General features: G+C 37.0%; 1 protein-coding gene across 6 annotated transcripts in view; it reads left to right on the top strand.

The window, feature by feature from the left end:
• The window catches only part of LOC136260904 (adhesion G protein-coupled receptor L3-like), a 31,513-nt gene extending 15,295 nt beyond the window's left edge, over nucleotides 1–16,218 (top strand). For all 6 annotated transcript variants that reach the window (XM_066054812.1, XM_066054813.1, XM_066054818.1 and 3 more), the window contains 11 exons: nucleotides 251–363; nucleotides 443–554; nucleotides 619–775; nucleotides 2,904–2,970; nucleotides 3,237–3,309; nucleotides 3,457–3,578; nucleotides 3,628–3,754; nucleotides 3,803–3,844; nucleotides 3,898–3,954; nucleotides 6,357–6,426; nucleotides 16,013–16,218. In XM_066054812.1, the coding sequence (XP_065910884.1) occupies nucleotides 251–363; nucleotides 443–554; nucleotides 619–775; nucleotides 2,904–2,970; nucleotides 3,237–3,309; nucleotides 3,457–3,578; nucleotides 3,628–3,754; nucleotides 3,803–3,844; nucleotides 3,898–3,954; nucleotides 6,357–6,426; nucleotides 16,013–16,089 (1,017 nt within the window). In that variant the 3' untranslated portion in view covers nucleotides 16,090–16,218. The remainder of the gene's footprint in view (nucleotides 1–250; nucleotides 364–442; nucleotides 555–618; nucleotides 776–2,903; nucleotides 2,971–3,236; nucleotides 3,310–3,456; nucleotides 3,579–3,627; nucleotides 3,755–3,802; nucleotides 3,845–3,897; nucleotides 3,955–6,356; nucleotides 6,427–16,012) is intronic.
• The last annotated feature ends 54 nt before the right edge of the window (nucleotides 16,219–16,272 follow it).

Here is a 16,272-nt window from a genome sequence, read left to right as displayed (position 1 = left end):
GCTTTTTGACATTGCCAACACCACCCTTAATTATACATTTGTAATGGCTGCCAGAGTGACACAATATATAGTATAATATAAGACTGACCTACTTTTTAGAGCTGTCTATTATACTCTCTAGTCTGTCATGAAGTTCCATCTGCTATGTTTACTATATTGTTGTTGTACTGTATTGTTCCTCTGTACATGAATTTGTTGTATATGGTATTAGCAGTGTACTATAGTATGTCGTGTGGTTTAAATTATCTAGCCTGTTGGTCAAAATTCTCCAGAGAAAAGAGCACTATCCATTGTGTCATATATTGGCTGTACCATTTCCCTGATTTGTCTACTAATCAGTATAGCATTACTGTTAATTTTTAGGTGAGAAAAACAATGTATCTGCAAGCATCTACCTACACTTGTTGTTTGTGTGCATATGTTATGCAGTTGAATTGTATAGGACATCACTACTAAAAGGAATCCACAATTTTGTTCATCTCAACCTTGCTATTGCTTTGAGCTTAGCTTTAACAACATTTATTGCTGGTATTGAAACAGCTGTTGACAATGAAGTAAGTGGAGTTTTTTTTTAAATTTAATGTATTTTGTTTGTACCCATTATCCATCCCATTCTAGGCTGCTTGTGCAGCAGTAGCAGTTCTGTTGCACTTGTTCTTCACTGCGGCATTCACTTGGATGTTATGTGAGGGGATCATGCTCTATATTAAGTTGGTTAAGGTTATTTATTCTGGAATTTTCACTAAATGGTGGCTGTACATGATAATTGGTTGGGGTAAGTTAGTACTTATGTGCCTGCACTGTGTTTTAGCAAACATGATAGCAGTAGGACTATACCAATACCACAGATACCGTATTTACTTGATATGTACCACATCCTCGAATAGTATCGCAGTATAGTTCCGCACTGCGGTACTATTCAAAGGCCTTTGTCCTTGTTTCTGAAAATAATTTTAATTGTACTGCACCCTCGAATAGTACTGCACTATACTTTTGTAAATACTCTTTACTAGTGCTCTCGTACCTTTAGTATTAATCTCCATCTTGATTTAAGGAAGTCAATGTCCTGGTAAAACTTGAATGGCTGTCACAAAATTGAAATTCCGGATAGTAGTTTGTAAATTGACCATGTAGCACAAGGCAAGACATGGTTGTGCTACAATGACTTGAGTAAAAGAAAGGTCCTGTATAGAAGAAGTAAGTAGCGACTTGTTGTGATTGTTTTATAAAACTATAATGTGGAATAGCTATAGTAGTGGTAGGTTTAAAATAGTAGTAGCGCATGCACCCTTGAATAATACGCATGCAGCACTATTTGAAGGGTTTTGTCCTTATTTTTGGGCAAAAAAATAATAGTACCCCTGGGGCAAAAATCGAGTAAATACGGTACCAATATCAGATTTTCATATTGTCTTTTTCTGATACATCTTTTCTGATGAATTGATATAAAAGACACAACCAAATGTTAAAAAGTGTAACCAATATCAATGACAGATCTAGTAAGTTTTAGAGGGGGTTTCAGGTTTAAGCAACAGGGACAGATCTAAGACATTCTTAATCGAAGTTACTCAACAAGTGTCTAATAGTGGGTGAAATTTTTGAAAGTAGCCTTCTGATATTAAATTTTTGATTGATGTGGATTTATTATCCACCTTTAGCAATGGCTTTTCTAAAAGCTGACATGCAGAGGTCAAGCAAACCAACTGAATGTGCCCCCAAATGACATTTTAGCCTGATTTGGTAACAAATTTGGCTGAACTTGTTGAATAAACATTGTAAATGATCACTTGTTGAAAGAGCTCATTGTTCATTACTAGTCTCTATTATGAATCTGCATGACATGCGATGCATTGGGCACAACACAAAATTAATGTAGTAGATAGTATCATTTCATGCATCCACTGAACTGATTTCCTTCCACTCTAGATTGACTGAGTTTACAAGCACAGGTTCTCCTAGGCCTAACAATAAAATTAAGTTTTGGAGAATTTTTCAGATTAGTTACCAGTTAAAAAGGGAGTTCCACTCTGGAACATGGTAGCTAGCTAATTGTAGCTTCAGTTTAGCTAGTTATACCCAGCTAGTACAAAATAATTACTCTCCAGCAAGCTTCACTGCTAAGTTTTACTAAGCCTTTAGAAAATTCTAGTGAAGCCTTTTAGAAGTAGTAGGCAGTTTCACCTGCCTGTTCCACTCCATAAACTGATTTTTGGTTTGTGCTTTATTGTTAGGGAGGTTTCAGTTGAAACCAATGCACCCCCCCCCCCCCATCTGCCACTGGATATTGAGTTACAGCACGATACAGCATACAACATGTCTCCTTGGCTAAAATTCCACTATCAAGTATATCACTGATTTTGTTCCCTATGTGTTGACTTGTCTGGTTTTGTTAGCTAGTACAAAACAAATGAACATGAAGTGGTACAAAAATCTTTTGCAACAAAAACTCACCCATAGTTACAGGCATATAATAATAAAACATTGGTAATAGACTTTGAAATTGACTAACATTGATGCCTGCACCATTAACTATAGGTAGTGATACTAACAAAGTATTGGTATCGCCTGTACCCCAACCAGTCTGTAACTGGTAGCATATGTGTATGTATTTGTGTATTATGTATGTGTGCATGTATGCAAACAATGAACATGAATGTTAAAGTGTATGTGTATGAAGGCTAAAGGACGAAAGCTTTTTTTAAAAATTGTAACTTAAAACTGACTGAAAACTTAACCTGTATACAATGTGTATACTCCATCACAGTATAGTATTAACTGTTGTGTGTTTACCACAGTGATAGGAGATAGATAGATAGATAGATAGATAGATAGATAGATAGATAGATAGATATGCATACACAACATCTGGTAGTTTTTAACATGTTTACTTGTTCTAATTGCAGGAACTCCCATTCCCATTGTTGCAATGTCTGCTGGAATTTTCCATGAAGACTATGGGACTTATCATCAGTAAGTGTCCTCATTATTGTGAGTTATTATTATTATTATGTTAAGAACATCATAGTTAAGACTTATGTGACAAACTTATATTTACATACTCGTTTCACTTTAGTACATCAGTCCATTTTTTTCATTGATAGGTTGTCAGCTGAAAACTTTGTATATAAATGCAAACTCTTTTTGTTATACTAATCCTGTGAAAGTAATGTATGCATGTGTATAACTGTATTGTATGTATTATCATTACCTTCATTCTTTTATGGTAAATTCTCTAGTTGCTGGATTGAAGCATCAACGGACAGCTTTGCTATATGGGTGTTTGTGGTCACATTACTAATAATTGTTGCTGTAAGTAATCCGTCTGCTTGTATTACACTGTACACTTTTAAATTGAACCTTGTTACTGAATGTTAGTATATTGCTATGGATTTGTACACATTAATGCCTACTTATAGCTAAGTTTTGCCTTTACTTTAATAAGTGGATTTGTTACAGATCAATACTACTATTCTGTACCTGGCACTAAGGGCAGTGTATAGGAACCACCGTCATAAGAAGCTACATGCATCACCTTCCACTGCTAAAAATGGCACGTTAGCCCAAAATTCTGTTGCCAGGTGAGTTATACCATGGACCAATGCACTCAGCTTTTCTCTGATTTTGTAGGAAACTACTGTTAGCCACAGTTATACTCTTGCCACTACTGGGACTAACATGGGTCTTTGGCTTACTGGCTGTTAACCATGAAACCAGTGTATTTTCCTGGATATTTACAATATTAAACTCACTACAAGTATGTATGTGTATACGAGATGACTTTTGCCATATTATCTCTGTACAGGGATTTTGCATTTTATATTTTCACATATTACGCTCAGAAAAAGTAAGTGTTATAATTTTGTTTGTGGATGTTTATGTTATTTGTGCTCTGTGCAGGTGTGGGGTTACATCAGTGGTTGCTTCAAGCGGAAGATGATTCAACCAAAAATGCGTGTAAGTATTGTACCTAGGATCAGTCTCTTTCTCCCCATACAACCCAACACTGTAAATTGATGGTATGACTCCTGCGGTCACTTAGTGTGATGATCATACTTCAAAGTGTGATGCTCATACTTCTGAAGTATGACCGCAGGAGTCATACCATCAGTATGAACTTCACACTTCTGAATTTACAGTGAAGAGTTAAAAATTTAGTTTGGGACAAACAGTAAAAAAAAGTTATCCATGAAAGATTGAAACTCAAATGGTAATCTGGATAAATTTCATCACTAATGTAGTTCATTCTTAATAAGATATCACACCTTAAAAATTTACAGTATTTTGTCCAGTGTCAGCTCTTATTTTGCTCAATCTCTTCAAACTTAGCATGCATGCAGCACAGTTTAATAACTGTTGCACCTGACTTTTCTATTAGAGTACTCTACCTTTTTGATAAAAATAACTTTTCTAAAGGAAATGGGAAGTATTTGTGCCTCTGTGTGTATCCTTGCTTTTAATTTTACTCTCTGCTTTGTATAATATTAGAAAACAAAATGACCCTATGTACGTAAACATGTAGATACCTATATGTACATACTCACAGCTTGTCATACACTTTAAGTTGTTCTGTTCAGTAAATACTTTAACTTTAAAATCTTTTATCCAATCAGTTTCCTAGAGTTGATGTAGCCACTATATATTATACTTGAAAACAATTACAGATATCCATTCAGCTAACTGTTGACATTCAAACATTTATTATCCTGCCCACACTTGAAACACAGGCATAGCTATTTGAGTAATGGTTGGGAATACTTGACTAACATTGGTGTTTTGTATACTATATACTGTATATATTAGAGCTGTAAAACTTAACCGGTTAATCAATTAATCAACCAGTTACTTTTAGAAATTCAGTTATCAGTTATTTTTCTCATAACTAGATAACCGATCTCTAATATTTTCACTCAAAAATGTATGGTTTAGGCATTCTTTTCGATCTTTAAATTGATACCACACTTGGTACAGGATTTAGCTTTAGCTTGTTACCTACTATTTGCTGATAAGTTTTACTATACATTTTGAGGTGCACGTAGCTTAGAAACTATGCCCAGCATTAAAAATTACATTCAGTTCAGTTAACTGGATAACCGGCAGTTATGATTTGTCCGGTAACTGGTTTTGATATTTTATCCAGTCTCACAGCTCTAATAAATATTAGCTGAAACTTTACAATTTCACAATCGGTCTCAACTTTGTGACATACTCACAGTATAAAAAATCATCAACACTTTTACCCAATGATGGAATACTGGCTACATACCAGTATTAGAAGTGCTGAGATTGTGATACTCTAATAGAGTAGTCACTTAATAGAACATTTCGCAGAAACATAAAAGTTGGTTCTGCTATGCCAAATCTGCCTCCACTAAAGGTGTATCTATAGACAAAATCAAGTGCATAGGTCTATTTCAAGTACCTTCCGTTTACTGATGTATCTATTTGTATGTATACAGTATCTCATTCCATATAAGCATACTGACCTATCAAGTACACACATGCCACTAAAAGTTCAATCTCAATTTTGCTGTCCTTCAATATTGGCCACACTAAGATACAATTAAATGCATCCCACCCCATGCATAATGACTTTGCTACCTCCCTATTCCACTTTAGAGTACAACGAAATCTGTGTATTTAGGACACCTTGGGACCGACCAAAGGTGTCTTGATTATCATTAACAAGTTACACTGTACTGGTCTCCATCCCTGCAGATGCATGGCATTCAATAACTACTGTAACTATAGTATTGAATATTACAAGATCCCTTGAAGATCATTTTAATTCTGGAAAATTTATCATTCTGGCACAAAATGTATTAATGTGGGATGGCCACACTTTTCAATAACAATTTTCATGCTAATTTTGGCTTAAGTCTGCTTCCTGGAGCTGGACTTTTATAGGCATACGAAAGCCTCTACAGCTCTCTAAGTGGCCTTAGCAAGGCAATTGGGTGACTACATAATGTTGTTATTGGTTTATTTTTTATAAAATTTATAATTGTGTGAGTGCCAATAAAGATTTCCACCTGCTCAATGCAAATTTCCCTGATGTATCTGTACTCAAAATACTCATGTAATGCCTCTCTAAAATAGTAAGAAATTATGTAGAACACTCCTTGTACTCTAAATGTTCAGAAAGCCATAAATAGTGCTGTGAAAAGATGTTACTCACATAGCTGTTAAGGTTGACGAGTTTTTACAGTATAAAATGTTTTATCTATCTACAAATGTAAATTGTGTTCTAAAGATGGTTTTGTAAACAATATAATGTAAAAATATGTACTGTGCTTAATCCTATGGTGCATGCATGTGGTTACTAAACAGCTATTACAATATTACATCTCTTTCTATAGGTAACTGTTAATACATCTGCTATGATGGAACCCAAGCAGACATATATAATTAACACAATTACTAATCAAGGTATAGATACTTGTAATACTTTATATGCACATATACATAGCTGTTTGATTATGTAATGCATGAGTGATAGAAGAAGTTTACTGAAAATCTTGTGATGGAAATAATAGTACTGAAATGATGGTACCACCAAGAGTTAGTGGTATGACAAGGGAATAGGTAAGGGGTTCCTCTGAAATTTGAACTTGTATATTGGCTTGCAGTAGGAACACCAAACTACCAAAGTTTGACTACACAAAGGTACAGAAAAAGACAAGAACAGTACAGTATAGCTAACAAAAAAAAAAACATACATTTATTCCTCAAAACTAGATAAATGAGAACAAAGATATACATGCAAGGAAGAATACTGAGATACTCTAACACTGCATATGGTAAGGATGATGAAGGCTTGGGATTTTCAGCCAAAACAATATCCAACCTCACTTTTCTTTCGTGACAAATTGGCAGCGTTGATTGGGCATAATCAAACCTAAATGTGCCTTCAAAGTAACCCCAAACACTCACAGCAAGTTTCCATAGTTTTTTAAAATTTTCTTCTGGTTAATTAGTCTGACTGATGCCTTAAGCCAAGCATAATTCAACCATAGTTAACACTATGATTTTGATTTCTTCGCTGTTCAATGCTGCTTAGGTCTGAGATGTGCCTTTTTGTCTACCAATGTAGCTACAATGCATGCATCATTCATGTGTGTACCATTTCTTTCTGCACTGGGGCTAGTAGAAAAAAATGGCATTTCTCAAGGCATGTTACCATTGGCATGCCATTACTTTGATCATTATTTCCTTGTGCTGACTACATTGAAGTCGTCCGTAATTTTGTCATACTTTTCTTGTACTGTTCTTTATTTTCAGTGTAGCACTGTGTAATGGGTGGAACATACCGTATGGAGGGAAACTTTGGCGCCGTTAAAATTTGACGAATTTGGCGACTGACCATGAATTCGCCAAATTTTCCCATCCAAATATTTTGGTGGCGAAGAAAATAGCAAAGCGAGCCTCGAACTAATCAATTTTCTACTCAACCAAGGGATAGTGGACCAGACATTATGCTAGAGCCAAGCCTGCCTCGACTACCTCACTAGGTAGCTAGTTACTGTACACGTGGTATCCTCAAACTTCAACTCGAAACGGGTATGACAAGTATAGCGAGTCCTACCATGTTAAGTATGATATTCACTATTCCAGAGGGTGTAGATCTACTGTTTATATAGTATTACCTTTTATTTGGTAGCTGACTCCAGGCGCCGAATCGCTGAGAGGCGTGGCACTCCAGTTCTCGCTTCAGTGATCTAATTAATTCAATACGGCGTGCGCTTTGCTAACAATTTGCCAAATTTTATTTCGCCAACAGTAATATTTTGCTTGATTCGCCAAATTTTCCCCCCTCCAAAGTTTCCCTCCGTACGGTATCTGAAAACGAAGTGGACAATTTGCTTTTATTAGTTGATAATTTGGGCACGTGTTCAGACACAAAATTAGTTTAGTTTTATAACAATTAGCTATGTCTGGTATTATTCTTTCAGTATGCACTGGTTCGCTAATCACAATTGTGTTACAAAAAATAAACAAACACACAAGTAAAGGAAAAAATAGGAATTGTATCTTGAATTAGATGTGTCCTAATATAGCTGCAGGTGTAGGCAATCCCTTTATTTCATTAGTTTCTATTTTTACAATCTTTATAAAATTCCTACTTTATTTCCTTTTACTTACTATTATGACTGAGTGCAATAACAGTCATCACAATTATGATATGAGCTAAACTAGTATCAAGACACACGGTAGTGTGTCGTGCGGCCCAAGAAGCCGGCGCGCCACACCGTGAGTATATTGACAGGAAGAACGAAAACGTCATTTTCACACCTTTGTATCTCGGTGATCACTTATCTGATTGGAACCAAATTTGCTACACAGTTGCCCGCCAGCAAAGGGAGTCTACATTCCAAATTTGAAGGAAATCGCTCCAGCCATTTCCGAGATACGAGCTGCCAAAGTTTCGTTTTTTTTTCTTCGTTTTTTTTTTCTACTTCTTCTTCGTCTTTTCGCACACTTGCAAAAATTGCTATAACAAGCAAACGCGTACTCCGATCGCCTTGAAATTTGGCACACAGAAAGGGAGTCCAAAGGCGAATCCTAGAATCAGAATTTGGTACAAATCCGATGAATGGTTCAGGAGTTATGACCGATTATTCGCGTAAAACAAGATCGATTTGTTGTCACGCCTACAGGGTAAACCGCTTCATGGAATGAGTTGAAAATTGCTATGTAGATGGAGTAACCATCGTAGGAGTGCCTTTTGGTGGTTTGAAAGGAATCGAGATAAAGACCACGGAGATATGACACAAAACCCAACCTGTGTCACAATTACGCGATCGATTTTTATGAATAAAAAAGTATTAGTTTTCACGCCTACTAGGCAAACCGCTTAGAGCAATGAGCTGAAAATCGGTGTATAGCTGGAATAATCTTCATAGAAAGTCCTTGCAGTAGTACAGAAGAATCGGATTACAAACCACTGAGTTATGATTCGAAAGCCAACTCCGTGTAGCAAATGCGAGATCGAGATACTCTAATAGAACAGTCACCCTAATAGAGCATTCGGCTAATTTATTTACTCCATTATAGAATTTTATTACATCACAAGTTATTCTGTAGGGAGTTCAGCTGGAGAGTTAAGCAAATATACCACTATAGAGATTCAGAACATTACAAGTCACACTGAAGAAAGTTCAGCTATAAACAAGTCATGCACTGTGTAGAGAATTCAGCTAAAATTAAGTCACTCTCTAGAGAATTCAGCTACACAGAATTCTGCTACATACAAGTCACTGTGGAGAGAGTTCAGCTACAAACAAATTACCCTTTAGAGTGATCAGCTACAAACAAAACACTTTGCATGGTGTTTAACTGCAACAAATCAATTACCTTTAGAGCGATCAGCAATGAACAAATCAACACAAATCTACCTGTAGAGAGATCAGCTAGAAACAAACCACCCTGAAGAGAGTTCAGCTACAAAAAATCACCCTGTAGAGACATCAGCTAGAAACTAGACACAATGTAAGGAGTTCAGCTACAAGCAATCACCCTGTAGAGAGTTCAGCTAAAACAAATCAACCTGCAGAGAGATCAGCTACAAACAAATCACCTTATAGAGAGTTCAGCTACAAACAGATTACCTGTAGAGAGATCGGCTACAAACAAATCAACCTGCAGAGAGATCAGCTATATACACACAAATCAACTTGTAGAGAGATCAGCTACAAACAAATCACCCTGTAGAGAGATCAGCTAGAAACTACACACAATGTAAGGAGTTCAGCAACAAACAAATCACCCTGTAGAGAGATCAACTACAAACTAGACACAAAGTAAGGAGTTCAGCTACAAGCAAATTACCCTGTAGAGAGTTCATCTACAAACAAATCAACCTGTAGAGCAATCAGCTAGAAACAAATCACCCTGAAGAGAGGTCAGCTACAAAAAATCACCCTGTAGAGAGATCAGCTAGAAACAAATCACCCTGAAGAGAGGTCAGCTACAAAAAAATCACCCTGTAGAGAGATCAGCTACAAACAAATTGCCCTGTAGAGAGATCGGCTACAAACAAATCAACCTGCAGAGAGATCAGCTACACACAAATCAACTTGTAGAGAGTTCAGCTACAAACAAATTACCCTGTAGAGAGATAGGCTACAAACAAATCAGCCTGTAGAGAGTTCAGCTAAAACAAATCAACCTGCAGAGAGATCAGCTACAAACAAATCACCTTATAGAGAGTTCAGCTACAAACAGTTTACCTGTAGAGAGATCGGCTACAAACAAATTAACCTGCAGAGAGATCAGCTATATACACACAAATCAACTTGTAGAGAGATCAGCTACAAACAAATCACCCTGTAGAGAGATCAGCTAGAAACTACACACAATGTAAGGAGTTCAGCAACAAACAAATCACCCTGTAGAGAGATCAGCTACAAACTAGACACAAAGTAAGGAGTTCAGCTACAAGCAAATTACCCTGTAGAGAGTTCATCTACAAACAAATCAACCTGTAGAGCAATCAGCTAGAAACAAATCACCCTGAAGAGAGGTCAGCTACAAAAAATCACCCTGTAGAGAGATCAGCTAGAAACAAATCACCTTATAGACAGTTCAGATTACCTTGTAGAGAGATCGGCTACAAATTAATCAACCTGCAGAGAGATCAGCTATATACACACAAATCAACTTGTAGAGAGATCAGCTACAAACAAATCACCCTGTAGAGAGATCAGCTAGAAACTACACACAATGTAAGGAGTTCAGCAACAAACAAATCACCCTGTAGAGAGATCAGCTACAAACTAGACACAAAGTAAGGAGTTCAGCTACAAGCAAATTACCCTGTAGAGAGTTCATCTACAAACAAATCAACCTGTAGAGCAATCAGCTAGAAACAAATCACCCTGAAGAGAGGTCAGCTACAAAAAATCACCCTGTAGAGAGATCAGCTAGAAACAAATCACCTTATAGACAGTTCAGATTACCTTGTAGAGAGATCGGCTACAAATTAATCAACCTGCAGAGAGATCAGCTATATACACACAAATCAACTTGTAGAGAGATCAGCTACAAACAAATCACCCTGTAGAGAGATCAGCTAGAAACTACACACAATGTAAGGAGTTCAGCAACAAACAAATCACCCTGTAGAGAGATCAGCTACAAACTAGACACAAAGTAAGGAGTTCAGCTACAAGCAAATTACCCTGTAGAGAGTTCATCTACAAACAAATCAACCTGTAGAGCAATCAGCTAGAAACAAATCACCCTGAAGAGAGGTCAGCTACAAAAAATCACCCTGTAGAGAGATCAGCTAGAAACAAATCACCCTAAAGAGAGGTCAGCTACAAAAAAATCACCCTGTAGAGAGATCAGCTACAAACAAATTGCCCTGTAGAGAGATCGGCTACAAACAAATCAATCTGCAGAGAGATCAGCTACACACAAATCAACTTGTAGAGAGTTCAGCTACAAACAAATTACCCTGTAGAGAGATCGGCTACAAACAAATCAGCCTGTAGAGAGTTCAGCTAAAACAAATCAACCTGCAGAGAAATCAACTACAAACAAATCACCTTATAGAGAGTTCAGCTACAAACAAATTACCCTATAGAGAGATCGGCTACAAACAAATCAACCTGCAGAGAGATCAGCTACACACAAATCAACTTGTAGAGAGATCAATTACAAACAAATCACCCTGTAGAGAGATCAGCTAGAAACTACACACAATGTAAGGAGTTCAGCTACAAATAAATCACCTTATAGAGAGTTCAGCTACAAACAAATCATTCTGTAGAGAGATCAGCTAGAAACTCGACACAATGTAAGGAGTTCAGCTACAAGCAAATCACCCTTTAGTGAGTTCAGCTACAAACAAATCAACCTGCAGTGAGATCACCTACAAAAAAGCACCTTGTACAGAGTTCAGCTACAAACAAATTACCCTGTAGAGAGATCGGCTACAAACAAATCAACCAGTAGAAAGATCAGCTACACACAAATCAACTTGTAGAGAGATCAGCTACAAACAAATCACCCTGTAGAGAGATCAGCTAGAAACTAGTCACAATGTAAGGAGTTCAGCTACAAGTAAATCACCCTGTAGAGAGTTCAGCTAAAACAAATCAACCTGCAGAGAGATCAGCTACAAATAAATAACTTTATAGACAGTTCAGCTACAAACAAATTACCTTGTAGAGAGATTGGCTGCAAATTAATCAACCTGCAGAGAGATCAGCTACACACAAATCAACTTGTAGAGAGATCAGCTACAAACAAATCACCCTGTAGAGAGATCAGCTAGAAACTAGATACAATGCAAGGAGTTCAGCTACAAGCAAAATCACCCTTTAGCGAGTTCAGCTACAAACAAATCAACCTGCAGTGAGATCATCCACAAAAACGCACTTGTACAGAGTTCAGTTACAAACAAATCACCCTGTAGAGAGATCAGGTAGAAGAATTCACCTTGTAGAGAGTTCATTTACAAAGAAACCATCATATAGAGAGTTCAGCTACAAAGAAATTACCCCGTAGAGAGTTCAGCTAGAAGAAGTCACCTTGTAAAGAGTTTAGCTACAAAGAAACCATCATGTACAGAGTTCAGCTACAAAGAAACCACCTGTACAGAATTCAACTACAAACAAATCACCCTGTATAGAGATCAGCTAGAAGAAGATACCTTGTAGATAGTTCAGCTACAACAATTCACCCTGTAGAAAGATCATGCTAGAAGAAGTCACCTTGTAGAGTGTTCAGTTACAAAGAAACCATCATGTAGAGAGTTCAGCTGCAAACAAATCACTCTGTAGAGAGTTCAGCTACAAAGAAACCGCCATGTAGAGAGTTCAGCCTCATACAAACCACCTAGTAGAGAATTCAACTACAACAAATCACCCTGTAGAGAAGAAGTTACCTTGTAGAGAGTTCAGCTACAAAGAAACCACCATGTAGAGAGTTTAGCTGCAAACAATTCACCTGTAGAGAGTTCAGCTAGAAACAAATCACCCCGTAGAGAGATCAACTGGACGAAGTCACCTTGTAGAGAGTTCAGCTACAAAGAAACCATTATGTAGAGAGTTCAGCTGTAAACAAATCACCCTGCAGAGAGTTCAGCTACAAAAAAATCACCCTGTAGAGAGTTCAGCTAGACAAAGTCACCTTATAGAGAGTTCAGCTACAAAGAAACCATCATGTAGAGAGTTCGGCTATAAAGACACCACCATGTAGAGAGTTTAGCTGCAAACAAATCACCTGTTACAGAGAGTTCAGCTACAAAGAAACCATCCTGTATATAGTTCAGCTACATTTCAAGTCACCCAGTAGAGAGATCAGCTGCAAAAAAAATCCTGTGGGGAATAATGAGCATGTAATAAATATATGTATATAATTTGTATAATTACTAATAAAATCAAAAATAATTGAAGTACTAAAATTCTTCTTTAAGTTCTTTTCTTCTTCCTGTGGTAAAGAAAAAAACACATGGGTTAAAAAAGCCCCAAAGCCAGCCATAGGCCGGCTTTGCAGTATACAAATACAAAAAGAAGTGATATCTAATCAAAAACAGCCGAGCTGTAAAAAAAGGTGCGGCCCCCATAAAGGCCATGGTGAAAAAAGATGTGAAATCCAAGGTGGCGGCCAAGAAATGGCTGTGATGGTAGGTTAATGGTTACATTTTAATAACGGCAATTCAGGTGAATTTTGTGCCGCTTGGTCTTGGCACCAAATTCACCTGAATTGTTGTTATTAAAGTTTAACCATTAACCTACCATCACAGCCATTTCTTGGCCGCCACCTTGGATTTCACATCTTTTTTCACCATGGCCTTTATGGGGGCCGCACCTTTTTTTACAGCTTGGCTGTTTTTGATTAGATTTTAATTTAAAGTAGGGATCCAAGTAATAGAAAGTAGTGAAACAAGAGATGAATGATGGTATTACTACATAGCTTGGTGGGAAAATCCCTACATTGGCATTTGGCATGTCATATTTGTTCATTGCCAAAGTAGAGATTTTCCCACTGGGCTATGCTGTAATGCCATCATTCATCTCTTGTTTCACTATTTTTTATTGCTTGGATCCGTACTTTATAATTTTTAATATACTAGATACTAGTTTGGGTTTTTTGTTATAGCATACAGCCATACACATGTGACTGTTGTATTAGTGTGACTGTTATATTAGAGTATCTCGAGTCAGCCTTTCATCCACCACTTTTTTCACCACTCTTTTACTTTTATGAATGTAGTAATAATGGGGTGTGTCATCATGATAGATTGTTAAGAGGTGTGGCCTTAGTGTTCGATTGTTATTAATCAACCAAGATCATGTTAATGGGTATGGCATTAAACCTATTGTGAAGTTATGGGTATCTACCAAGCATAAACGCTTAAATAAATTTGCAGCATCTTCTAAATATGCTGCTCAAGGAAAGTGTTGATAGGGAGAATTAATGCCTCAATCTGGTTTCATCGCATGGAGAAGGAAGAAGACTATAGCCTAATTGAAGATAAAAGGAAAGACAAGTCACAGAGGGCACACACTCATTGGAACCCCAAAAGACACATCCCACTGGTGAGTTTGGCATAAAATGGTGGCTGTGCGCTACTTTGTTTGGCCTCCAGCCTTGCAACTAAGACAGGCAGGCAGGCAAGCAGGCAGACAAAAGTTAGAATTTTGGTGATTTTTTTAAATTCTATATCTCGCTGCCTGTGAGTGTTTGCTCGTTTTTGATGCTGTATTTAATGTTAGATGGACTAATATTGTGATTTTCATTGTGTAAGATATTTCTAGGATGATTTTAAAGGTAGCAGTTTAGGTAATGTGCGTCATTTTGGGGCATAAAATAGTACTACCGTACGGTTTGATATCATGATGATTGACTACTGTCCAAAGGATATGCACTGTAGATTCCCTAAAATTTTGGCATCTCTAAATATTTGGCACTCCCCGTGCTTGAACGCAATATGCTCTAAATTTTGGCAAGCGCAAAGAAAGTTACTAATTATAAGCGAGCTAATTTTTCGGCAGTTGGAGTACTAGTTGACGAAGGTCTCTTGAGTACTGAGAATTCCCAGTGACCTCACACAATATGCTACCTCAATGCTGGATGAAGCACCAAGTTTGAGACTGTTCAGGGAACGTGCCCAACGATATCATCATGTAACATCACGCGTGGCTGCCGAAAAACGATTTTCATTTCTGTTCACAAAATAACACCTCCCTTGGAACCCACAAACATGATACATCCTCAGATAATGTTCTGTTAAGTCATGGAACACTTCATGCAGCATTTGGTAGTGAGATTTAATCATCACGAGATAGTTTAATAATATTATTGATTGTGGTTTCTATTTTTATTAGTTGGAATCCTTAATATTGTGCCTGAGTGATTGTATTCAAAAGCGATGTAGTAATGACATTGATCATCTCTCCTGGATAATGTAGGCAATCACGGTATATAAGTTAGTGCTGCAGGCAAAGTGGTGTGGCCAGTATCATCAGTTCTGTTGCAAGGTGTTCCTGTTGGTCCCTGTAGAAAGAAATCCATAAAGTAAACAGTAAACGGATTGCAAATAACATAGTCATGAAGCATGCAGAGTGTATTGGATAGATCCCTAAAAATTTGACAATAACACCGAGTTGGTACATTTTTTCCTAATTGTTCAGCCAGACACGAACGGAATAAATTTATTTCTGCCGATTTTTTAGGGAATCTACGGTAAATTCTGCCATTATATTACACTTGTTTATAAGCAGTTTGTAGATGGCATGTGATATGGTTTGGCTATTTGAGAGTATTAATATGAGTATATTATGGCCTTCTAACACATCATAGTACATTCACAATTGATGTTATTCATTTACTCTATAGTGTCTACATAAGATATATTAAGGGGTAAATGAAATCAGCTATAGAAATATATTGACGGTTCCTATTGTGTGAAAATGATACATTCACTAAAATATGTAGTTACAGTATGCTACAGTGGGTAGTATAAATGGTGTTGTGTTGTTAATTTCAGTACACTTTTATATAGCTTCAGGTGCTGCAAGTCGGGTTAGTAGAAGCAACTCCATGACTGAATCAGCTACAGATGTGCCAACATCTCTTTGACTTTGTCCACCAACTATTTAGTGCTGTACTATACAATGCATACATCATAGCATAAAGTCATCTGTGTGAATAATTGGATACCTATCATGTATATACATGTGTTAAACACCTGATCAAGTATGTACTGGACTTGCATATGTACTATAGTCTAGCTAATTGCATCTTTGCCAGACTGCACAAGTA

This window comes from Dysidea avara, chromosome 7, assembly GCF_963678975.1.
Source record: "Dysidea avara chromosome 7, odDysAvar1.4, whole genome shotgun sequence".
NCBI lineage: Eukaryota > Metazoa > Porifera > Demospongiae > Dictyoceratida > Dysideidae > Dysidea > Dysidea avara.
This window is presented reverse-complemented; position numbering and strand designations above follow the sequence as displayed.